This window comes from Salvelinus fontinalis, unplaced genomic scaffold, assembly GCF_029448725.1.
Source record: "Salvelinus fontinalis isolate EN_2023a unplaced genomic scaffold, ASM2944872v1 scaffold_0035, whole genome shotgun sequence".
In the NCBI taxonomy this organism is placed as follows: Eukaryota; Metazoa; Chordata; class Actinopteri; order Salmoniformes; family Salmonidae; genus Salvelinus; species Salvelinus fontinalis.
Genome location: NW_026600244.1, coordinates 751494 through 777806, shown reverse-complemented (window position 1 = coordinate 777806; position 26313 = coordinate 751494). Strand labels below are relative to the sequence as shown.

The 26313-nt window shown below is 46.8% G+C and overlaps 1 protein-coding gene across 3 annotated transcripts in view; it reads right to left on the bottom strand.

The window, feature by feature from the left end:
• Positions 1-4237: 4237 nt before the first annotated feature.
• The window catches only part of LOC129842347 (ribonucleases P/MRP protein subunit POP1-like), a 48308-nt gene continuing 26232 nt past the window's right edge, over positions 4238-26313 (bottom strand). For all 3 annotated transcript variants that reach the window (XM_055910865.1, XM_055910864.1, XM_055910866.1), the window contains 6 exons: positions 25981-26100; positions 23783-23904; positions 14571-14759; positions 13942-14096; positions 12679-12858; positions 4238-9784 (listed from right to left, as the gene is read on the bottom strand). In XM_055910865.1, coding sequence (XP_055766840.1) covers positions 8992-9784; positions 12679-12858; positions 13942-14096; positions 14571-14759; positions 23783-23904; positions 25981-26100 — 1559 coding nt within the window. In that variant the 3' untranslated portion in view covers positions 4238-8991. The remainder of the gene's footprint in view (positions 9785-12678; positions 12859-13941; positions 14097-14570; positions 14760-23782; positions 23905-25980; positions 26101-26313) is intronic.

Here is a 26313-nt window from a genome sequence, read left to right as displayed (position 1 = left end):
ACACATCTTTGGTCTTGGCCATTCACCTGTAACGGATGTGAAATGGCTAGCTAGTTAGCGGGTACGCGCTAGTAGCGTTCCAATCAGTTACGTCACTTGCTCTGAAACCTAGAAGTAGTGTTGCCCCTTGCTCTGCAAGGGCCGCGGCTTTTGTGGAGCGATGGGTAACGACGCTTCGTGGGTGTCCGTTGTTGATGTGTGCAGAGGGTCCCTGGTTCGCGCCCGTGTCGGGGCGAGGGGGCAGTTTAAAGTTATACTGTTACACACCCATGTCTTCAAGGCTTGAAAATCCTTCTTTAACCTGTCTCCTCCCTTTCATCTACACTGATTTGAAGTGGATTTAACAGGTGACATCAATAAGGGATCATAGCTTTCACCTGGTCAGTCTACGTCATGGAAGGATCGGGTGTTCCTAATGTTTTGTCCACTCAGTAAGCGCATGTGTGCTAAGGTGCAGAGAATCAGAGCAGGTGGTCAGTCCTGTTAGGGTTAGAATCCGAGCAGGCGGTCTGTCCTGTTAGAATCAGAGCAGGCGGTCAGTCCTGTTAGGGTTAGAATCAGAGCAGGTGGTCCGTCCTGTTAGAATCAGAGCAGGTGGTCAGTCCTGTTAGAATCAGAGCAGGTGGTCAGTCCTGTTAGAATCAGAGCAGGTGGTCAGTCCTGTTAGAATCAGAGCAGGTGGTCAGTCCTGTTAGAATCAGAGCAGGTGGTCAGTCCTGTTAGGGTTAGAATCAGAGCAGGTGGTCAGTCCTGTTAGAATCAGAGCAGGTGGTCAGTCCTGTTAGAATCAGAGCAGGTGGTCAGTCCTGTTAGAATCAGAGCAGGTGGTCAGTCCTGTTAGAATCAGAGCAGGTGGTCAGTCCTGTTAGAATCAGAGCAGGTGGTCAGTCCTGTTAGAATCAGAGCAGGTGGTCAGTCCTGTTAGAATCAGAGCAGGCGGTCAGTCCTGTTAGGGTTAGAATCAGACCAGGAGGTCAGTCCTGTTCGGGTTAGAATCAGAGCAGGTGGTCAGTCCTGTTAGAATCAGAGCAGGTGGTCAGTCCTGTTAGGGTTAGAATCAGAGCAGGTGGTCAGTCCTGTTAGAATCAGAGCAGGTGGTCAGTCCTGTTAGAATCAGAGCAGGTGGTCAGTCCTGTTAGAATCAGAGCAGGTGGTCAGTCCTGTTAGAATCAGAGCAGGTGGTCAGTCCTGTTAGAATCAGAGCAGGTGGTCAGTCCTGTTAGAATCAGAGCAGGAGGTCAGTCCTGTTAGAATCAGAGCAGGTGGTCAGTCCTGTTAGGGTTAGAATCAGAGCAGGTGGTCAGTCCTGTTAGAATCAGAGCAGGCGGTCAGTCCTGTTAGGGTTAGAATCAGACCAGGAGGTCAGTCCTGTTAGGGTTAGAATCAGAGCAGGTGGTCAGTCCTGTTAGAATCAGAGGAGGTGGTCAGTCCTGTTAGAATCAGAGCAGGTGGTCAGTCCTGTTAGGGTTAGAATCAGAGCAGGAGGTCAGTCCTGTTAGGGTTAGAATCAGAGCAGGCGGTCAGTCCTGTTTGTAGTTGGTCACACCACGCTCAAAGTAGCTGAGGTCACTCGTTTTGCTCAATCGAACGCCGGTCTGGCTGCTTTTTATAGCAGGCCGCGTGAATCACTGTCTGTAGGAAATAACCATTTTTGTGGACGGGGTGGTGTACCTAAAGTTAAATTGACAATAATAATACATTTTATTTGGTAGATGCCTTTCAGGATACTCAAGGACATCGTACATAAAATCGATTTCATTTAGGCCCATGTAATGAATTTTTTATTATGCTTGTGTAACGGATGTGAAATGGCTAGCTAGTTAGTGGGTACGCGCTAGTAGCGTTTCAATCAGTTACTTCACTTGCTCTGAAACCTAGAAGTAGTGTTGCCCCTTGCTCTGCAAGGGCCGCGGCTTTTGTGGAGCGATGGGTAACGACTCTTCATGGGTGTCAGTTGTTGATGTGTGCAGCGGGTCCCTGGTTCGCGCCCGGGTCGGTGCGAGGGGACGGTTTAAAGTTATAGTGTTACACTTGAATATTAAAATGGGGGAAAAAATATGTAAAACAAATTACAGCAAATCAGCTCATCAATTTCAAAATAAGGGGTGTGTTCTGGCACATGTCACTTACTGCTACCATGTGCAGTAAACAGTAGCTATCGCTGTGCAGGCTAGGCTACACACCAGTTAGCTAGTTAGCTAGGTCTCACTGGACAACTACCATGTGCAGTAAACAGTAACTATCGCTGTGCAGGCTAGGCTACACCCCAGTTAGCTAACTAGGTCTCACTAGACAACTACCATGTGCAGTAAACAGTAACTATCGCTGTGCAGGCTAGGCTACACCCCAGTTAGCTAGCTAGGTCTCACTAGACAACTACCATGTGCAGTAAACAGTAGCTATCGCTGTGCAGGCTAGGCTACACACCAGTTAGCTAGCTAGGTCTCACTAGACAACTACCATGTGCAGTAAACCGTAGCTATCGCTGTGCAGGCTAGGCTACACCCCAGTTAGCTAGCTAGGTCTCACTAGACAACTACCATGTGCAGTAAACAGTAGCTATCGCTGTGCAGGCTAGGCTACACAACAGTTAGCTAGTTAGCTAGGTCTCACTGGACAACTACCATGTGCAGTAAACAGTAACTATCGCTGTGCAGGCTAGGCTACACCCCAGTTAGCTAACTAGGTCTCACTAGACAACTACCATGTGCAGTAAACAGTAGCTATCGCTGTGCAGGCTAGGCTACACCCCAGTTAGCTAGCTAGGTCTCACTAGACAACTACCATGTGCAGTAAACAGTAACTATCGCTGTGCAGGCTAGGCTACACCCCAGTTAGCTAGCTAGGTCTCACTAGACAACTACCATGTGCAGTAAACAGTAACTATCGCTGTGCAGGCTAGGCTACACCCCAGTTAGCTAACTAGGTCTCACTAGACAACTACCATGTGCAGTAAACAGTAGCTATCGCTGTGCAGGCTAGGCTACACCCCAGTTAGCTAGCTAGGTCTCACTAGACAACTACCATGTGCAGTAAACAGTAACTATCGCTGTGCAGGCTAGGCTACACCCCAGTTAGCTAGCTAGGTCTCACTAGACAACTACCATGTGCAGTAAACAGTAACTATTGCTGTGCAGGCTAGGCTACACCCCAGTTAGCTAGCTAGGTCTCACTAGACAACTACCATGTGCAGTAAACAGTAGCTATCGCTGTGCAGGCTAGGCTACACACCAGTTAGCTAGGTCTCACTGGACAACTACCATGTGCAGTAAACAGTAACTATCGCTGTGCAGGCTAGGCTACACCCCAGTTAGCTAACTAGGTCTCACTAGACAACTACCATGTGCAGTAAACAGTAGCTATCGCTGTGCAGGCTAGGCTACACCCCAGTTAGCTAGTTAGGGTCTCACTAGACAACTACCATGTGCAGTAAACAGTAGCTATCGCTGTGCAGGCTAGGCTACACACCAGTTAGCTAACTAGGTCTCACTAGACAACTACCATGTGCAGTAAACAGTAGCTATCGCTGTGCAGGCTAGGCTACACACCAGTTAGCTAGCTAGGTCTCACTAGACAACTACCATGTGCAGTAAACAGTAGCTATCGCTGTGTAGGCTAGGCTGCACCCCAGTTAGCTAGCTAGGTCTCACTAGACAACTACCATGAACAGTAAACAGTAGCTATCGCTGTGCAGGCTAGGCTACACCCCAGTTAACTAGCTAGGTCTCACTAGACAACTACCATGTGCAGTAAACAGTAGCTATCGCTGTGCAGGCTAGGCTACACACCAGTTAGCTAGCTAGGTCTCACTAGACAACTACCATGTGCAGTAAACAGTAGCTATCGCTGTGTAGGCTAGGCTGCACCCCAGTTAGCTAGCTAGGTCTCACTAGACAACTACCATGTGCAGTAAACAGTAGCTATCGCTGTGCAGGCTAGGCTACACCCCAGTTAACTAGCTAGGTCTCACTAGACAACTACCATGTGCAGTAAACAGTAGCTATCGCTGTGCAGGCTACACCCCAGTTAGCTAGCTAGGTCTCACTAGACAACTACCATGTGCAGTAAACAGTAACTATCGCTGTGCAGGCTAGGCTACACCCCAGTTAGCTAGCTAGGTCTCACTAGACAACTACCATGTGCAGTAAACAGTAGCTATCGCTGTGCAGGCTAGGCTATACAGTAACTAACACAGTAACACAGTGTTTGACAGGGAATAGGCTTTAGGTAACTCAGATTGGAGTAGAGGGATTTTATTGTCAACCATTTCAACTAGAGCTCTCAAATCCACACAAAAATCGAAAATGTGAATCGAGGCAAACCAAAGAATGACTGATGTCTTCTCCACAGAGCCAGTACAGAATGACTGATGTCTTCTCCACAGAGCCAGTACAGAATGACTGATGTCTTCTCTACAGAGCCAGTACAGAATGACTGATGTCTTCTCCACAGAGCCAGTACAGAATGACTGATGTCTTCTCTACAGAGCCAGTACAGAATGACTGATGTCTTCTCCACAGAGCCAGTACAGAATGACTGATGTCTTCTCCACAGAGCCAGTACAGAATGACTGATGTCTTCTCCACAGAGCCAGTACAGAATGACTGATGTCTTCTCCACAGAGCCAGTACAGAATGACTGATGTCTTCTCTACAGAGCCAGTACAGAATGACTGATGTCTTCTCTACAGAGCCAGTACAGAATGACTGATGTCTTCTCTATAGAGCCAGTACAGAATGACTGATGTCTTCTCTACAGAGCCAGTACAGAATGACTGATGTCTTCTCCACAGAGCCAGTACAGAATGACTGATGTCTTCTCCACAGAGCCAGTACAGAATGACTGATGTCTTCTCTACAGAGCCAGTACAGAATGACTGATGTCTTCTCCACAGAGCCAGTACAGAATGACTGATGTCTTCTCTACAGAGCCAGTACAGAATGACTGATGTCTTCTCTACAGAGCCAGTACAGAATGACTGATGTCTTCTCTACAGAGCCAGTACAGAATGACTGATGTCTTCTCTACAGAGCCAGTACAGAATGACTGATGTCTTCTCTACAGAGCCAGTACAGAATGACTGATGTCTTCTCCACAGAGCCAGTACAGAATGACTGATGTCTTCTCTACAGAGCCAGTACAGAATGACTGATGTCTTCTCTACAGAGCCAGTACAGAATGACTGATGTCTTCTCTACAGAGCCAGTACAGAATGACTGATGTCTTCTCCACAGAGCCAGTACAGAATGACTGATGTCTTCTCTACAGAGCCAGTACAGAATGACTGATGTCTTCTCTACAGAGCCAGTACAGAATGACTGATGTCTTCTCCACAGAGCCAGTACAGAATGACTGATGTCTTCTCTACAGAGCCAGTACAGAATGACTGATGTCTTCTCTACAGAGCCAGTACAGAATGACTGATGTCTTCTCTACAGAGCCAGTACAGAATGACTGATGTCTTCTCTACAGAGCCAGTACAGAATGACTGATGTCTTCTCTACAGAGCCAGTACAGAATGACTGATGTCTTCTCCACAGAGCCAGTACAGAATGACTGATGTCTTCTCTACAGAGCCAGTACAGAATGACTGATGTCTTCTCTACAGAGCCAGTACAGAATGACTGATGTCTTCTCTACAGAGCCAGTACAGAATGACTGATGTCTTCTCTACAGAGCCAGTACAGAATGACTGATGTCTTCTCCACAGAGCCAGTACAGAATGACTGATGTCTTCTCTACAGAGCCAGTACAGAATGACTGATGTCTTCTCTACAGAGCCAGTACAGAATGACTGATGTCTTCTCTACAGAGCCAGTACAGAATGACTGATGTCTTCTCCACAGAGCCAGTACAGAATGACTGATGTCTTCTCTACAGAGCCAGTACAGAATGACTGATGTCTTCTCTACAGAGCCAGTACAGAATGACTGATGTCTTCTCTACAGAGCCAGTACAGAATGACTGATGTCTTCTCCACAGAGCCAGTACAGAATGACTGATGTCTTCTCCACAGAGCCAGTACAGAATGACTGATGTCTTCTCCACAGAGCCAGTACAGAATGACTGATGTCTTCTCCACAGAGCCAGTACAGAATGACTGATGTCTTCTCTACAGAGCCAGTACAGAATGACTGATGTCTTCTCTACAGAGCCAGTACAGAATGACTGATGTCTTCTCTATAGAGCCAGTACAGAATGACTGATGTCTTCTCTACAGAGCCAGTACAGAATGACTGATGTCTTCTCCACAGAGCCAGTACAGAATGACTGATGTCTTCTCTACAGAGCCAGTACAGAATGACTGATGTCTTCTCTACAGAGCCAGTACAGAATGACTGATGTCTTCTCCACAGAGCCAGTACAGAATGACTGATGTCTTCTCTACAGAGCCAGTACAGAATGACTGATGTCTTCTCTACAGAGCCAGTACAGAATGACTGATGTCTTCTCTACAGAGCCAGTACAGAATGACTGATGTCTTCTCTACAGAGCCAGTACAGAATGACTGATGTCTTCTCTACAGAGCCAGTACAGAATGACTGATGTCTTCTCCACAGAGCCAGTACAGAATGACTGATGTCTTCTCTACAGAGCCAGTACAGAATGACTGATGTCTTCTCTACAGAGCCAGTACAGAATGACTGATGTCTTCTCTACAGAGCCAGTACAGAATGACTGATGTCTTCTCCACAGAGCCAGTACAGAATGACTGATGTCTTCTCCACAGAGCCAGTACAGAATGACTGATGTCTTCTCCACAGAGCCAGTACAGAATGACTGATGTCTTCTCCACAGAGCCAGTACAGAATGACTGATGTCTTCTCTACAGAGCCAGTACAGAATGACTGATGTCTTCTCCACAGAGCCAGTACAGAATGACTGATGTCTTCTCCACAGAGCCAGTACAGAATGACTGATGTCTTCTCCACAGAGCCAGTACAGAATGACTGATGTCTTCTCTACAGAGCCAGTACAGAATGACTGATGTCTTCTCTACAGAGCCAGTACAGAATGACTGATGTCTTCTCTACAGAGCCAGTACAGAATGACTGATGTCTTCTCTACAGAGCCAGTACAGAATGACTGATGTCTTCTCTACAGAGCCAGTACAGAATGACTGATGTCTTCTCTACAGAGCCAGTACAGAATGACTGATGTCTTCTCTACAGAGCCAGTACAGAATGACTGATGTCTTCTCTACAGAGCCAGTACAGAATGACTGATGTCTTCTCTACAGAGCCAGTACAGAATGACTGATGTCTTCTCTACAGAGCCAGTACAGAATGACTGATGTCTTCTCTACAGAGCCAGTACAGAATGACTGATGTCTTCTCCACAGAGCCAGTACAGAATGACTGATGTCTTCTCTACAGAGCCAGTACAGAATGACTGATGTCTTCTCCACAGAGCCAGTACAGAATGACTGATGTCTTCTCTACAGAGCCAGTACAGAATGACTGATGTCTTCTCCACAGAGCCAGTACAGAATGACTGATGTCTTCTCCACAGAGCCAGTACAGAATGACTGATGTCTTCTCCACAGAGCCAGTACAGAATGACTGATGTCTTCTCTACAGAGCCAGTACAGAATGACTGATGTCTTCTCTACAGAGCCAGTACAGAATGACTGATGTCTTCTCTACAGAGCCAGTACAGAATGACTGATGTCTTCTCTACAGAGCCAGTACAGAATGACTGATGTCTTCTCTACAGAGCCAGTACAGAATGACTGATGTCTTCTCTACAGAGCCAGTACAGAATGACTGATGTCTTCTCTACAGAGCCAGTACAGAATGACTGATGTCTTCTCTACAGAGCCAGTACAGAATGACTGATGTCTTCTCTACAGAGCCAGTACAGAATGACTGATGTCTTCTCCACAGAGCCAGTACAGAATGACTGATGTCTTCTCTACAGAGCCAGTACAGAATGACTGATGTCTTCTCTACAGAGCCAGTACAGAATGACTGATGTCTTCTCTACAGAGCCAGTACAGAATGACTGATGTCTTCTCTACAGAGCCAGTACAGAATGACTGATGTCTTCTCTACAGAGCCAGTACAGAATGACTGATGTCTTCTCCACAGAGCCAGTACAGAATGACTGATGTCTTCTCTACAGAGCCAGTACAGAATGACTGATGTCTTCTCTACAGAGCCAGTACAGAATGACTGATGTCTTCTCTACAGAGCCAGTACAGAATGACTGATGTCTTCTCTACAGAGCCAGTACAGAATGACTGATGTCTTCTCTACAGAGCCAGTACAGAATGACTGATGTCTTCTCCACAGAGCCAGTACAGAATGACTGATGTCTTCTCCACAGAGCCAGTACAGAATGACTGATGTCTTCTCTACAGAGCCAGTACAGAATGACTGATGTCTTCTCTACAGAGCCAGTACAGAATGACTGATGTCTTCTCTACAGAGCCAGTACAGAATGACTGATGTCTTCTCTACAGAGCCAGTACAGAATGACTGATGTCTTCTCCACAGAGCCAGTACAGAATGACTGATGTCTTCTCCACAGAGCCAGTACAGAATGACTGATGTCTTCTCCACAGAGCCAGTACAAACCCAGTGACAATCTGAAGGCAGTCCCTTCGGTGAAAACAATATTGAACTGAAAAATAACTGTGATTTCAACTCAAATGAAAAACTCCCAGAAAACCTTTATAGGGAATTATTATCAAGCAAAAGTTCTTCCACTTAAACAATGTGGCATTCCATATATGTGTGTGTGTGTGTGTGTGTGTGTGTGTGTGTGTGTGTGTGTGTGTGTGTGTGTGTGTGTGTGTGCATGCCATGCAGTTCTTGTCTGGTGAGGTGAAGGGACAAGGCACAGTGTTTTTCTCAGAACACAGTCTGTGGCTTTACATAGCTGGGTCTAAGCGAAGTGGTCTTGAACCCGCAGTACTCCTCAGACCTCTATGTTGATCTTAGCGAAGCGGTCCTGTTGCGATGTGGGGATTGAACCCTGCAGTACTCCTCAGACCTCTATGTTGATCTTAGCGAAGCGGTACTGCAGTGACCCGGGGTTCCGTAGCAGCACCAGTCCTCTCTGGCTGTCAGGCTGTCGGAGTAGGGTGTGTAGGAGACCGGTAACGCTGAGGAGCCCGAGAGCCTCTCCACAGCCAGCCGACAGGGAGAAGTCCCCCTGGGTCACCCAGCCCAGAGTCACCCTGGAGCAGTGGGAGGTGACGCTGGGCAGGGGCTCCGGCCAGAGACCCAGAGTCAGGCCTGAGGTACAGGAGGAAGAGGGGTTGGTGAGGCTAGACGAGGAGCTAGGATCAGCACCAGGCTTGACACTAGGGACTGAGGTAGAGGAGGAAGAGGGGTTGGTGAGACTGGATGAGGAGCTAGGATCAGCACCAGGCTTGACACTAGGGACTGAGGTAGAGGCAGGGTCAGACTGCTTGTTTTCAGGCTTGGCCGAGGAAGAGGTTCCAGGTTTGTTGTGGTCCTTCTTGCGTGGCCGTTTGACGCGGCTCTTGAAGTGGTCAGTGTGGAGAGGCTCCTGGGGGCCGGTGCAGCCCGGCTCCTTACGTACCAGCTGGAGGTCCTCTGCGGTGGGGACACACACCAGGGCGTGCTGCTCCGGTTGGCCCTTGGTGACGAGGGAGAGACGGGTCCACACCAGGCTGCTGCCGCCGTGTGCCGAGAGGAGAGCCGCTGCGACGTTACGGTTGAGTGGAGGTGTTGATCCCAGGTTACGTGCCCTCTGACATTTAGAGGATGTGGGGCGACACCAAGCGGACAGTTGCCTTAGAGACTTCCTGTTCCTGTTGAACACAGAGACAACCAATTAGGGTTCAGTGTTTACGCTGCGGAACCCAATCGCGGCTCAGCGTTTATAGAATACGGCCACTACTTCTAGGAAAGTCATTTTGTATCCTCAGTGAACCAACAAAGTGGTCTTAAAAGGTATAAAACGTTGTGGTTTTTTCAAACCGCCCAGTGGTTCCCAGCGCCACAAAAAAAAATGGATTTAGCCAAAAGGCAGTAAAAACACAATCTGAGCACATGAAGTCAGCCATTACTCTATAAGCTGCTGATTTTAGGAGGATCATCTCTCTGATGTGGGTCAGGATGTTCTCATCGTGAAAGGTATGCTGGGGAGGGGTTATGCATCAGAGCTGTCAGACACAACGCGGGGGGGGGGGGGGCAAGGCATTATTTAAACAACAATAGGGGTTTCATAAAAGGTGAAATGCAATTATTAAAACATGAATTAATACTATAAGTTATGCAGAGGAGAGGAAACTATTATTAGAGATAATGAAAAACACACTTTTGATTGAGATTCAGGACTCGATTTGGTCGAAGGCCGAAGCGCTACAGATTCAGGACTCTATTCAGTCTAAGGCCGAAGCGCTACAGATTCAGGACTCTATTCAGTCTAAGGCCGAAGCGCTACAGATTCAGGACTCTATTCAGTCTATGGCTGAAGCGCTACAGATTCAGGACTCTATTCAGTCTATGGCTGAAGCGCTACAGATTCAGGACTCTATTCATTCTAAGGCTGAAGCGCTACAGATTCAGGACTCTATTCATTCTAAGGCTGAAGCGCTACAGATTCAGGACTCTATTCAGTCGAAGGCTGAAGCGCTACAGATTCAGGACTCTATTCAGTCGAAGGCTGAAGCGCTACAGATTCAGGACTCTATTCAGTCGAAGGCTGAAGCGCTACAGATTCAGGACTCTATTCAGTCGAAGGCTGAAGCGCTACAGATTCAGGACTCTATTCAGTCGAAGGCTGAAGCGCTACAGCTTCAGGACTCTATTCAGTCGAAGGCTGAAGCGCTACAGATTCAGGACTCTATTCAGTCGAAGGCCGAAGCGCTACAGATTCAGGACTCTATTCAGTCGAAGGCCGAAGCGCTACAGATTCAGGACTCTATTCAGTCTAAGGCCGAAGCGCTACAGATTCAGGACTCTATTCAGTCTAAGGCCGAAGCGCTACAGATTCAGGACTCTATTCAGTCGAAGGCCGAAGCGCTACAGATTCAGGACTCTATTCAGTCGAAGGCCGAAGCGCTACAGATTCATGACTCTATTCAGTCGAAGGCCGAAGCGCTATAGAAATTGAAAGATCCTTTCCCATTGAGCCGACATATGCAGCGCTGGCCGTGAACGCAGTCTCCACTACCGCGGTAACATTACCTTTAAAATGTCAAATCGCGCTGAACTACTGCGATAAGGATTGAACAGAGGCCTAACAGGATATAAGGAGGACATTTGACTTAGGAACTTTCCTTTACAAAAGATATCATTGCAGGAGGACCAATACAAGTACCAGTCATTTGTGATGTGAAAACACGGGCTAAGCAGGATACTATGAGCTAGTTGAGATATGTCTTCTAGACAGGTTATCTGACGTCGTCTCTTCAACGAGGCAAGGCCGTGTGTTGTAATGATTCTGGTTGGTCAGACAGCTAGCAACAGTGACAAGACGCTGCCTTGTGGGGACTCGTTTCAGCTAGTTATCTTGTTCGTGATACCAAAAGGTGTTTTTGACTGATGTCATGTCTATGCTAACATGGTTAACATTCGCTAGCTAACCGACAACAACTAACGATGGATTTGAGAGACAACAAGTGCTCATTTTGCAAATATATTTATGTTTTCAATAAACTTTGGAGGCGAAATATAGTTTCCATGTTGTCAACAATCGAAGCCAACCCCGTCTGTTTTGACCCATAGTCGCACACACGCTCGTCTGTTTTGTTGAATACTCCATTCTGATTGGGTAGAAGGGCATTCTAGAGTGTGAATAAACTTCAGACAGTTGGAAGAGATATTGGACACCTCTTTAAGTAGTTCCAACAATACATGCCTCATAACCATCCTAAATTACTGCACCGAGCCGATCCTCCTTCCTACCACGGGGTCCATTATATACAGATAATGTACACAGCTCAGTGTTTATCCATTATATACAGATAATGTACACAGCTCAGTGTTTATCCATTATATACAGATAATGTACACAGCTCAGTGTTTATCCATTATATACAGATAATGTACACAGCTCAGTGTTTATCCATTATAACCAGATAATGTACACAGCTCAGTGTTTATCCATTATAACCAGATAATGTACACAGCTCAGTGTTTATCCATTATAACCAGATAATGTACACAGCTCAGTGTTTATCCATTATAACCAGATAATGTACACAGCTCAGTGTTTATCCATTATAACCAGATAATGTACACAGCTCAGTGTTTATCCATTATATACAGATAATGTACACAGCTCAGTGTTTATCCATTATATACAGATAATGTACACAGCTCAGTGTTTATCCATTATAACCAGATAATGTACACAGCTCAGTGTTTATCCATTATAACCAGATAATGTACACAGCTCAGTGTTTATCCATTATAACCAGATAATGTACACAGCTCAGTGTTTATCCATTATAACCAGATAATGTACACAGCTCAGTGTTTATCCATTATAACCAGATAATGTACACAGCTCAGTGTTTATCCATTATAACCAGATAATGTACACAGCTCAGTGTTTATCCATTATAACCAGATAATGTACACAGCTCAGTGTTTATCCATTATAACCAGATAATGTACACAGCTCAGTGTTTATCCATTATATCCAGATAATGTATTATTATACATATATACAGTATGATCCAGAAGTGGCATCTACCTCAAGACTGTGAAGTTCCTCTGGGGTGTTGTCACTTCCTGTTCCATTGTTGCGACACCCTCCTCTCCTCCTCCCTCCTTCACAATCAGCTGCCACTCCTCCACCAGCTGTTGCCAGGGACAACGGAACGGAGCCAGGCAGCCATGTTTGATGTAATTGGTCCGTTTGGCTGGTGGGCGCCTACAGAGGTCAGGGGTCATGCTCTAGTCAAACTGTTTCAGGGCACGAGGGGCAGCCCAGCCGTTTATGTAACAATTCATATATAACCCAGTCATTAGCCTCCACTTGATGAAATGAGCTCAGTAGAAATATTAAACTCATCAGTAATCTGACTTGAATATTAACAGTGTTAACAGATCCTGAATTATTAATATGTTGGTTTGAGAGCCATTATATACAGTATGGAACATCCAGAATAACAGTGAGTTAGACTTTATCAAACACTACCAGACACCCCCTTTAACCTGGAGTTACATCTGGTGATACCGACCCTCTCCTCAACACACCTGGAGTTACATCAGGTGATACCGACCCTCTCCTCAACACACCTGGAGTTACATCAGGTGATACCGACCCTCTCCTCAACACACCTGGAGTTACATCAGGTGATACCGACCCTCTCAACACACCTGGTGATACCGACCCTCTCAACACACCTGGAGTTACATCAGGTGATACCGACCCTCTCCTCAACACACCTGGAGTTACATCAGGTGATACCGACCCTCTCAACACACCTGGTGATACCAACCCTCTCCTCAACACACCTGGAGTTACATCAGGTGATACCGACCCTCTCCTCAACACACCTGGAGTTACATCAGGTGATACCGACCCTCTCCTCAACACACCTGGAGTTACATCAGGTGATACCAACCCTCTCAACACACTTGGAGTTACATCAGGTGATACCGACCCTCTCAACACACCTGGAGTTACATCAGGTGATACCGACCCTCTCCTCAACACACCTGGTGATACCGACCCTCTCCTCAACACACCTGGAGTTACATCAGGTGATACCAACCCTCTCCTCAACACACCTGGAGTTACATCAGGTGATACCGACCCTCTCCTCAACACACCTGGAGTTACATCAGGTGATACCGACCCTCTCCTCAACACACCTGGAGTTACATCAGGTGATACCGACCCTCTCCTCAACACACCTAGAGTTACATCGGGTGATACCGACCCTCTCCTCAACACACCTGGTGATACCGACCCTCTCAACACACCTGGTGATACCGACCCTCCCCTCACCTCCTGAACTTGGCCAGCAGCTCAGCCTCCTGCTCTTCCTGGAAGCGTGCTCCTGCAGGGCAGTCTGGGTAGTCGTGGGGAAAGTGAGGCTCTCCTTTATTCTGTGCGTGTTTCAGACTCATCCTCAGCCCTCCGATACGTACTCCTCTATAAACCTGAAGGAGAGGGGGTCTACTTTAGTTACCACTCCTCCACCTACCCGGAGAGGAGGTCCGTCAGACATGTCTGGAGTAATTAGTCTACTTAGAGGGGATCCTCAAAAAGGACTATAACCACATATTCTATGGCCTTTGGTCTATATAGGGAATAGGGTGCCATTGGGTCCTGGTCTATAGTAGTGCACTATATAGGGAATAGGGTGGGTCCTGGTCTAAAGTAATGCACTATATAGGGAATAGGGTTCCATTGGGTCCTGGTCTAAAGTAGTGCACTATACAGGGAATAAGGTTCCATTGGGTCCTGGTCTACAGTAGTGCACTATATAGGGAATAGGGTCCTGGTCTAAAGTAGTGCACTATATAGGGAATAGGGTTGGGTCCTGGTCTAAAGTAGTGCACTATACAGGGAATAGGATGCTATTGGGTCCTGGTCTAAAGTAGTGCACTATATAGGGCATGTGTAGTCCATACCAGAGGGACCCAGAAGGCCATGCCCCAGGCCTTGGGTAGCAGCAGGTCCCAGCCCGTCCCCCAGGACCCCATCTCTGTGCCCTGGCTCTTCCCAGACTGCTGCACCAGTAGGACGGGTACTCTGCCCTGCAGGGGGGTGGGTAGTCTGGAGCCTGGGACCAGAACATCATTACGCAGTCTGTTTACTTCCTGCAGACAGAGAGAAGACTGGAGATGGGAGACAAACCACGTTTCCATCCGAAGTTACATGTCAACAGAAAAATGTTCCTAAGACATGGTATGATATTTTTGGGGTTGGTAAAATGTATTATGCCAGGCCATGATATGCTACGTTGTACTAACCAGTGGTAAACCTGGAGAATGCTCCAGAACCTGACAGTGAACTGTCGTCTATAGAGAATGCTCCAGAACCTGAACTGTTGTCTAGAGAGAATGCTCCAGAACCTGAACTGTTGTCTAGAGAGAATGCTCCAGAACCTGACAGTGAACTGTTGTCTATAGAGAATGCTCCAGAACCTGACAGGAAACAGTTTCTGTGAATGCTCCAGAACCTGACAGGAAACAGTTTCTGTGAATGCTCCAGAACCTGACAGGAAACAGTTTCTGTGAATGCTCCAGAACCTGACAGGAAACAGTTTCTGTGAATGCTCCAGAACCTGACAGGAAACAGTTTCTGTGAATGCTCCAGAACCTGACAGGAAACAGTTTCTGTGAATGCTCCAGAACCTGACAGGAAACAGTTTCTGTGAATGCTCCAGAACCTGACAGTGAACTGTCGTCTATAGAGAATGCTCCAGAACCTGTCAGTGAACTGTCGTCTAGAGAGAATGCTCCAAAACCTGACAGTGAACTGTCGTCTAGAGAGAATGCTCCAGAACCTGACAGGAAACAGTTTCTGTGAATGCTCCAGAACCTGTCAGTGAACTGTTGTCTAGAGAGAATGCTCCAGAACCTGACAGTGAACTGTTGTCTAGAGAGAATGCTCCAGAACCTGAACTGTTGTCTAGAGAGAATGCTCCAGAACCTGAACTGTTGTCTAGAGAGAATGCTCCAGAACCTGAACTGTTGTCTAGAGAGAATGCTCCAGAACCTGTCAGTGAACTGTTGTCTATAGAGAATGCTCCAGAACCTGTCAGTGAACTGTTGTCTATAGAGAATGCTCCAGAACCTGTCAGTGAACTGTTGTCTATAGAGAATGCTCCAGAACCTGTCAGTGAACTGTCGTCTATAGAGAATGCTCCAGAACCTGTCAGTGAACTGTCGTCTATAGAGAATGCTCCAGAACCTGTCAGTGAACTGTCGTCTAGAGAGAATGCTCCAGAACCTGTCAGTGAACTGTCGTCTAGAGAGAATGCTCCAGAACCTGTCAGTAAACTGTCGTCTAGAGAGAATGCTCCAGAACCTGACAGTGAACTGTCGTCTATAGAGAATGCTCCAGAACCTGACAGTGAACTGTCGTCTATAGAGAATGCTCCAGAACCTGTCAGTGAACTGTCGTCTAGAGAGAATGCTCCAGAACCTGACAGTGAACTGTCGTCTAGAGAGAATGCTCCAGAACCTGACAGGAAACAGTTTCTGTGAATGCTCCAGAACCTGTCAGTGAACTGTTGTCTAGAGAGAATGCGCCAGAACCTGTCAGTGAACTGTTGTCTAGAGAGAATGCTCCAGAACCTGACAGTGAACTGATGTCTAGAGAGAATGCTCCAGAACCTGAACTGTTGTCTAGAGAGAATGCTCCAGAACCTGAACTGTTGTCTAGAGAGAATGCTCCAGAACCTGACAGTGAACTGTCGTCTATAGAGAATGCTCCAGAACCTGACAGTGAACTGTTGTCTCGAGAGAATGCTCCAGAACCTGTCAGTGAACTGTTGTCTATAGAGAATGCTCCAGAACCTGTCAGTGAACTGTTGTCTATAGAGAATGCTCCAGAACCTGTCAGTGAACTGTTGTCTAGAGAGAATGCTCCAGAACCTGTCAGTGAACTGTCGTCTAGAGAGAATGCTCCAGAACCTGACAGTGAACTGTTGTCTAGAGAGAATGCTCCAGAACCTGACAGTGAACTGTCGTCTATAGAGAATGCTCCAGAACCTGACAGTGAACTGTTGTCTATAGAGAATGCTCCAGAACCTGAACTGTTGTCTAGAGAGAATGCTCCAGAACCTGTCAGTGAACTGTTGTCTAGAGAGAATGCTCCAGAACCTGACAGTGAACTGTCGTCTAGAGAGAATGTTCCAGAACCTGACAGTGAACTGTTGTCTAGAGAGAATGCTCCAGAACCTGACAGTGAACTGTCGTCTAGAGAGAATGCTCCAGAACCTGACAGGAAACAGTTTCTGTGAATGCTCCAGAACCTGTCAGTGAACTGTTGTCTAGAGAGAATGCGCCAGAACCTGTCAGTGAACTGTTGTCTAGAGAGAATGCTCCAGAACCTGACAGTGAACTGATGTCTAGAGAGAATGCTCCAGAACCTGAACTGTTGTCTAGAGAGAATGCTCCAGAACCTGAACTGTTGTCTAGAGAGAATGCTCCAGAACCTGACAGTGAACTGTCGTCTATAGAGAATGCTCCAGAACCTGACAGTGAACTGTTGTCTCGAGAGAATGCTCCAGAACCTGTCAGTGAACTGTTGTCTATAGAGAATGCTCCAGAACCTGTCAGTGAACTGTTGTCTATAGAGAATGCTCCAGAACCTGTCAGTGAACTGTTGTCTAGAGAGAATGCTCCAGAACCTGTCAGTGAACTGTCGTCTAGAGAGAATGCTCCAGAACCTGACAGTGAACTGTTGTCTAGAGAGAATGCTCCAGAACCTGACAGTGAACTGTCGTCTATAGAGAATGCTCCAGAACCTGACAGTGAACTGTTGTCTATAGAGAATGCTCCAGAACCTGAACTGTTGTCTAGAGAGAATGCTCCAGAACCTGTCAGTGAACTGTTGTCTAGAGAGAATGCTCCAGAACCTGACAGTGAACTGTCGTCTAGAGAGAATGTTCCAGAACCTGACAGTGAACTGTTGTCTAGAGAGAATGCTCCAGAACCTGACAGTGAACTGTTGTCTAGAGAGAATGCTCCAGAACCTGACAGTGAACTGTCGTCTATAGAGAATGCTCCAGAACCTGACAGTGAACTGTCGTCTATAGAGAATGCTCCAGAACCTGTCAGTGAACTGTCGTCTATAGAGAATGCTCCAGAACCTGTCAGTGAACTGTCGTCTAGAGAGAATGCTCCAGAACCTGACAGGAAACAGTTTCTGTGAATGCTCCAGAACCTGTCAGTGAACTGTTGTCTAGAGAGAATGCGCCAGAACCTGTCAGTGAACTGTTGTCTAGAGAGAATGCTCCAGAACCTGACAGTGAACTGTTGTCTAGAGAGAATGCTCCAGAACCTGAACTGTTGTCTCGAGAGAATGCTCCAGAACCTGAACTGTTGTCTATAGAGAATGCTCCAGAACCTGTCAGTGAACTGTCGTCTAGAGAGAATGCTCCAGAACCTGTCAGTAAACTGTCGTCTAGAGAGAATGCTCCAGAACCTGACAGTGAACTGTCGTCTATAGAGAATGCTCCAGAACCTGACAGTGAACTGTCGTCTATAGAGAATGCTCCAGAACCTGTCAGTGAACTGTCGTCTAGAGAGAATGCTCCAGAACCTGACAGTGAACTGTCGTCTAGAGAGAATGCTCCAGAACCTGACAGGAAACAGTTTCTGTGAATGCTCCAGAACCTGTCAGTGAACTGTTGTCTAGAGAGAATGCGCCAGAACCTGTCAGTGAACTGTTGTCTAGAGAGAATGCTCCAGAACCTGACAGTGAACTGATGTCTAGAGAGAATGCTCCAGAACCTGAACTGTTGTCTAGAGAGAATGCTCCAGAACCTGAACTGTTGTCTAGAGAGAATGCTCCAAAACCTGACAGTGAACTGTCGTCTAGAGAGAATGCTCCAGAACCTGACAGGAAACAGTTTCTGTGAATGCTCCAGAACCTGTCAGTGAACTGTTGTCTAGAGAGAATGCTCCAGAACCTGACAGTGAACTGTTGTCTAGAGAGAATGCTCCAGAACCTGAACTGTTGTCTAGAGAGAATGCTCCAGAACCTGAACTGTTGTCTAGAGAGAATGCTCCAGAACCTGAACTGTTGTCTAGAGAGAATGCTCCAGAACCTGTCAGTGAACTGTTGTCTATAGAGAATGCTCCAGAACCTGTCAGTGAACTGTTGTCTATAGAGAATGCTCCAGAACCTGTCAGTGAACTGTTGTCTATAGAGAATGCTCCAGAACCTGTCAGTGAACTGTCGTCTATAGAGAATGCTCCAGAACCTGTCAGTGAACTGTCGTCTATAGAGAATGCTCCAGAACCTGTCAGTGAACTGTCGTCTAGAGAGAATGCTCCAGAACCTGTCAGTGAACTGTCGTCTAGAGAGAATGCTCCAGAACCTGTCAGTAAACTGTCGTCTAGAGAGAATGCTCCAGAACCTGACAGTGAACTGTCGTCTATAGAGAATGCTCCAGAACCTGACAGTGAACTGTCGTCTATAGAGAATGCTCCAGAACCTGTCAGTGAACTGTCGTCTAGAGAGAATGCTCCAGAACCTGACAGTGAACTGTCGTCTAGAGAGAATGCTCCAGAACCTGACAGGAAACAGTTTCTGTGAATGCTCCAGAACCTGTCAGTGAACTGTTGTCTAGAGAGAATGCGCCAGAACCTGTCAGTGAACTGTTGTCTAGAGAGAATGCTCCAGAACCTGACAGTGAACTGATGTCTAGAGAGAATGCTCCAGAACCTGAACTGTTGTCTAGAGAGAATGCTCCAGAACCTGAACTGTTGTCTAGAGAGAATGCTCCAGAACCTGACAGTGAACTGTCGTCTATAGAGAATGCTCCAGAACCTGACAGTGAACTGTTGTCTCGAGAGAATGCTCCAGAACCTGTCAGTGAACTGTTGTCTATAGAGAATGCTCCAGAACCTGTCAGTGAACTGTTGTCTATAGAGAATGCTCCAGAACCTGTCAGTGAACTGTTGTCTAGAGAGAATGCTCCAGAACCTGTCAGTGAACTGTCGTCTAGAGAGAATGCTCCAGAACCTGACAGTGAACTGTTGTCTAGAGAGAATGCTCCAGAACCTGACAGTGAACTGTCGTCTATAGAGAATGCTCCAGAACCTGACAGTGAACTGTTGTCTATAGAGAATGCTCCAGAACCTGAACTGTTGTCTAGAGAGAATGCTCCAGAACCTGTCAGTGAACTGTTGTCTAGAGAGAATGCTCCAGAACCTGACAGTGAACTGTCGTCTAGAGAGAATGTTCCAGAACCTGACAGTGAACTGTTGTCTAGAGAGAATGCTCCAGAACCTGACAGTGAACTGTCGTCTAGAGAGAATGCTCCAGAACCTGACAGGAAACAGTTTCTGTGAATGCTCCAGAACCTGTCAGTGAACTGTTGTCTAGAGAGAATGCGCCAGAACCTGTCAGTGAACTGTTGTCTAGAGAGAATGCTCCAGAACCTGACAGTGAACTGATGTCTAGAGAGAATGCTCCAGAACCTGAACTGTTGTCTAGAGAGAATGCTCCAGAACCTGAACTGTTGTCTAGAGAGAATGCTCCAGAACCTGACAGTGAACTGTCGTCTATAGAGAATGCTCCAGAACCTGACAGTGAACTGTTGTCTCGAGAGAATGCTCCAGAACCTGTCAGTGAACTGTTGTCTATAGAGAATGCTCCAGAACCTGTCAGTGAACTGTTGTCTATAGAGAATGCTCCAGAACCTGTCAGTGAACTGTTGTCTAGAGAGAATGCTCCAGAACCTGTCAGTGAACTGTCGTCTAGAGAGAATGCTCCAGAACCTGACAGTGAACTGTTGTCTAGAGAGAATGCTCCAGAACCTGACAGTGAACTGTCGTCTATAGAGAATGCTCCAGAACCTGACAGTGAACTGTTGTCTATAGAGAATGCTCCAGAACCTGAACTGTTGTCTAGAGAGAATGCTCCAGAACCTGTCAGTGAACTGTTGTCTAGAGAGAATGCTCCAGAACCTGACAGTGAACTGTCGTCTAGAGAGAATGTTCCAGAACCTGACAGTGAACTGTTGTCTAGAGAGAATGCTCCAGAACCTGACAGTGAACTGTTGTCTAGAGAGAATGCTCCAGAACCTGACAGTGAACTGTCGTCTATAGAGAATGCTCCAGAACCTGACAGTGAACTGTCGTCTATAGAGAATGCTCCAGAACCTGTCAGTGAACTGTCGTCTATAGAGAATGCTCCAGAACCTGTCAGTGAACTGTCGTCTAGAGAGAATGCTCCAGAACCTGACAGGAAACAGTTTCTGTGAATGCTCCAGAACCTGTCAGTGAACTGTTGTCTAGAGAGAATGCGCCAGAACCTGTCAGTGAACTGTTGTCTAGAGAGAATGCTCCAGAACCTGACAGTGAACTGTTGTCTAGAGAGAATGCTCCAGAACCTGAACTGTTGTCTCGAGAGAATGCTCCAGAACCTGAACTGTTGTCTATAGAGAATGCTCCAGAACCTGTCAGTGAACTGTCGTCTAGAGAGAATGCTCCAGAACCTGTCAGTAAACTGTCGTCTAGAGAGAATGCTCCAGAACCTGACAGTGAACTGTCGTCTATAGAGAATGCTCCAGAACCTGACAGTGAACTGTCGTCTATAGAGAATGCTCCAGAACCTGTCAGTGAACTGTCGTCTAGAGAGAATGCTCCAGAACCTGACAGTGAACTGTCGTCTAGAGAGAATGCTCCAGAACCTGACAGGAAACAGTTTCTGTGAATGCTCCAGAACCTGTCAGTGAACTGTTGTCTAGAGAGAATGCGCCAGAACCTGTCAGTGAACTGTTGTCTAGAGAGAATGCTCCAGAACCTGACAGTGAACTGATGTCTAGAGAGAATGCTCCAGAACCTGAACTGTTGTCTAGAGAGAATGCTCCAGAACCTGAACTGTTGTCTAGAGAGAATGCTCCAGAACCTGACAGTGAACTGTCGTCAATAGAGAATGCTCCAGAACCTGACAGTGAACTGTTGTCTCGAGAGAATGCTCCAGAACCTGTCAGTGAACTGTTGTCTAGAGAGAATGCTCCAGAACCTGTCAGTGAACTGTCGTCTAGAGAGAATGCTCCAGAACCTGACAGTGAACTGTTGTCTAGAGAGAATGCTCCAGAACCTGAACTGTTGTCTAGAGAGAATGCTCCAGAACCTGTCAGTGAACTGTTGTCTAGAGAGAATGCTCCAGAACCTGACAGTGAACTGTCGTCTAGAGAGAATGTTCCAGAACCTGACAGTGAACTGTTGTCTAGAGAGAATGCTCCAGAACCTGACAGTGAACTGTTGTCTAGAGAGAATGCTCCAGAACCTGACAGTGAACTGTCGTCTATAGAGAATGCTCCAGAACCTGACAGTGAACTGTCGTCTATAGAGAATGCTCCAGAACCTGACAGTGAACTGTCGTCTATAGAGAATGCTCCAGAACCTGTCAGTGAACTGTCGTCTAGAGAGAATGCTCCAGAACCTGACAGGAAACAGTTTCTGTGAATGCTCCAGAACCTGTCAGTGAACTGTTGTCTAGAGAGAATGCGCCAGAACCTGTCAGTGAACTGTTGTCTAGAGAGAATGCTCCAGAACCTGACAGTGAACTGTTGTCTAGAGAGAATGCTCCAGAACCTGAACTGTTGTCTCGAGAGAATGCTCCAGAACCTGAACTGTTGTCTATAGAGAATGCTCCAGAACCTGTCAGTGAACTGTTGTCTATAGAGAATGCTCCAGAACCTGTCAGTGAACTGTTGTCTATAGAGAATGCTCCAGAACCTGTCAGTGAACTGTTGTCTATAGAGAATGCTCCAGAACCTGACAGTGAACTGTTGTCTAGAGAGAATGCTCCAGAACCTGACAGTGAACTGTTGCTATAGAGAATGCTCCAGAACCTGAACTGTTGTCTAGAGAGAATGCTCCAGAACCTGACAGTGAACTGTCGTCTATAGAGAATGCTCCAGAACCTGACAGTGAACTGTTGTCTAGAGAGAATGTTCCAGAACCTGACAGTGAACTGTTGTCTAGAGAGAATGCTCCAGAACCTGACAGGAAACAGTTTCTGTGAATGCTCCAGAACCTGACAGGAAACAGTTTCTGTGAATGCTCCAGAACCTGACAGTGAACTGTCGTCTAGAGAGAATGCTCCAGAACCTGACAGTGAACTGTCGTCTATAGAGAATGCTCCAGAACCTGACAGTGAACTGTTGTCTAGAGAGAATGCTCCAGAACCTGACAGTGAACTGTTGTCTAGAGAGAATGCTCCAGAACCTGAACTGTTGTCTAGAGAGAATGCTCCAGAACCTGAACTGTTGTCTAGAGAGAATGCTCCAGAACCTGAACTGTTGTCTAGAGAGAATGCTCCAGAACCTGAACTGTTGTCTAGAGAGAATGCTCCAGAACCTGAACTGTTGTCTAGAGAGAATGCTCCAGAACCTGAACTGTTGTCTAGAGAGAATGCTCCAGAACCTGAACTGTTGTCTAGAGAGAATGCTCCAGAACCTGAACTGTTGTCTAGAGAGAATGCTCCAGAACCTGAACTGTTGTCTAGAGAGAATGCTCCAGAACCTGAACTGTTGTCTAGAGAGAATGCTCCAGAACCTGAACTGTTGTCTAGAGAGAATGCTCCAGAACCTGAACTGTTGTCTAGAGAGAATGCTCCAGAACCTGACAGGAAACAGTTTCTGTGAATGCTCCAGAACCTGACAGGAAACAGTTTCTGTGAATGCTCCAGAACCTGACAGGAAACAGTTTCTGTGAATGCTCCAGAACCTGACAGGAAACAGTTTCTGTGAATGCGATGGAAACCCATCTAACTCGTATTGTTTATTTATGAGGGAATTTAACAACAGAAGGTATTTTTATGTGCACTACGTCATCACACAACCTTTAACCTTTAACCTTTAACGTGAAACAAGTCAATGTGATGGAAATACATCTGCTGGGAAAATGTGCATATTGTTTAAATGCAGATTTTATTTTTATTTTTTATTCACATTAAGATCTGTTGCCAATTGGATAGAAATACAAAATGGGTACAAATGGGTACAAACGCAGTCAAGGATTGAATTAAACAGCAGGATGGATTCCTGAAGAACAATCAAACACGAGGAAAAAATATTCTTCTTCCTGGGTAGAGTCTCCTGAGAGGGACACATTTATGAATGATATTTTAACAGACATGGTTCAGTTACCTGGTCTGTCATCTTGTTGTGTGTGACGTTGTCGCGGACAGACCGGTCCCACAGGGAACTCTGGCTGAGGGGTTCAGGGATCCCCTTTAACATCAGTTCCCTCCTCCTCTTCTCGTTCACTCCTGAAACAACATGACAGAGGGCATACTGCCGTATGACCAGGTGCTCAGGTGAGTCGCCAAACTACGTCGAGTCGGCCAGAGGAAGCACACAACTAGTTGGCAACATCTACTGCTTCACCTCGTAGCTCTATAGGCCTGCACCCACTAAATACGGAAGTGGGTGATGTAAACCCCAGCCAGGTACTAAAAGGTAAATAAGGAAGTGGGTGATGTAAACCCCAGCCAGGTACTAAAAGGTAAATAAGGAAGTGGGTGATGCAACCCCCAGCCAGGCACTAAAAGGTAAATAAGGAAGTGGGTGATGCAACCCCCAGCCAGGCACTAAAAGGTAAATAAGGAAGTGGGTGATGCAAACCCCAGCCAGGTACTAAAAGGTAAATAAGGAAGTGGGTGATGTAACTCCCAGCCAGGTACTAAAAGGTAAATAAGGAAGTGGGTGATGCAACCCCCAGCCAGGCACTAAAAGGTAAATAAGGAAGTGGGTGATGCAACCCCCAGCCAGGCACTAAAAGGTAAATAAGGAAGTGGGTGATGCAACCCCCAGCCAGGCACTAAAAGGTAAATAAGGAAGTGAGTGATGCAACACCCAGCAAGGTACTAAAAAGGTAAATAAGGAAGTGGGTGATGCAACCCCCAGCCAGGTACTAGAAAGGTAAATAAGGAAGTGGGTGATGTAACCCCCAGCCAGGTACTAAAAAGGTAAATAAGGAAGTGGGTGATGCAACCCCCAGCCAGGTACTAGAAAGGTAAATAAGGAAGTGGGTGATGCAACCCCCAGCCAGGTACTAAAAAGGTAAATAAGGAAGTGGGTGATGCAACCCCCAGCCAGGTACTAAAAAGGTAAATAAGGAAGTGGGTGATGCAACCCCCAGCCAGGTACTAAAAGGTAAATAAGGAAGTGGGTGATGCAACCTCCAGCCAGGCACTAAAAGGTAAATAAGGAAGTGGGTGATGCAACCCCCAGCCAGGTACTAAAAGGTAAATAAGGAAGTGGGTGATGCAACCCCCAGCCAGGTACTAAAAGGTAAATAAGGAAGTGGGTGATGCAACCTCCAGCCAGGCACTAAAAGGTAAATAAGGAAGTGGGTGATGCAACCCCCAGCCAGGTACTAGAAAGGTAAATAAGGAAGTGGGTGATGCAACCTCCAGCCAGGCACTAAAAGGTAAATAAGGAAGTGGGTGATGCAACCCCCAGCCAGGTACTAAAAGGTAAATAAGGAAGTGGGTGATGTAACTCCCAGCCAGGTACTAAAAGGTAAATAAGGAAGTGGGTGATGCAACCCCCAGCCAGGCACTAAAAGGTAAATAAGGAAGTGGGTGATGTAACTCCCAGCCAGGCACTAAAAGGTAAATAAGGAAGTGGGTGATGCAACCCCCAGCCAGGCACTAAAAGGTAAATAAGGAAGTGAGTGATGTAACCCCCAGCCAGGCACTAAAAGGTAAATAAGGAAGTGGGTGATGTAACCCCCAGCCAGGTACTAAAAGGTAAATAAGGAAGTGGGTGATGCAACCCCCAGCCAGGCACTAAAAGGTAAATAAGGAAGTGGGAGATGCAACCCCCAGCCAGGCACTAAAAGGTAAATAAGGAAGTGAGTGATGCAACCCCCAGCCAGGTACTAAAAAGGTAAATAAGGAAGTGGGTGTGAACCTCTGAGGGCGTGGTCTGAGCACAGGGTCCTGCCAGGATTCGAACCTGGGACATCTGCATGGACGAGCAGAGGCTCCCCAGGAGCACAGGACCAGAGAAGTACCACAACCAGAAGACCAGAGAATGACCCACAGAACCTCCCTACCCACAAAGCCTCAGGACCTATAACCATCACATTCACAAACACAGGGTCCTGTTCAGCAGGGAACAATCTATTACATTTTCTTTGCATGCGTTCTTATTGAATATTAGGTAGTAGGCTACTTCAGTTTCACTCTGATTGAAAAGGTTGTGTTCTGAGCATGACCCAGGTAGAATCACCCTAAAGGAGAACTAGTGATGTAATGTAAACTATATCGGACCTGTCTGAACCACCCCACCCTGTCTCCTGGCTCAGAGGTTACCATGGCTACTGGCTCAGAGGTTACCTTGTGCCTTCCTGAAGTCGGACACGGCCTTGCCTCTCTTGTTTGGTAAGGTCAATCTGGGGTCATCCACCGTCAGACCCAGAACTGAGCCGGCGGGGACCTCCGCTGTGGAGTACACACCTGAGGGGGAGGAGAGACAGGAGTTACGCTTTGGAGGGGAGGAGAGACAGGACAGACGAGTTACGCTTTGGAGAGGAGGAGAGACAGGACAGACATGAGGTACGCTTTGGAGGGGAGGAGAGACAGGACAGACATGAGGTACGCTTTGGAGGGGAGGAGAGACAGGACAGACATGAGGTACGCTTTGGAGGGGAGGAGACAGGACAGACATGA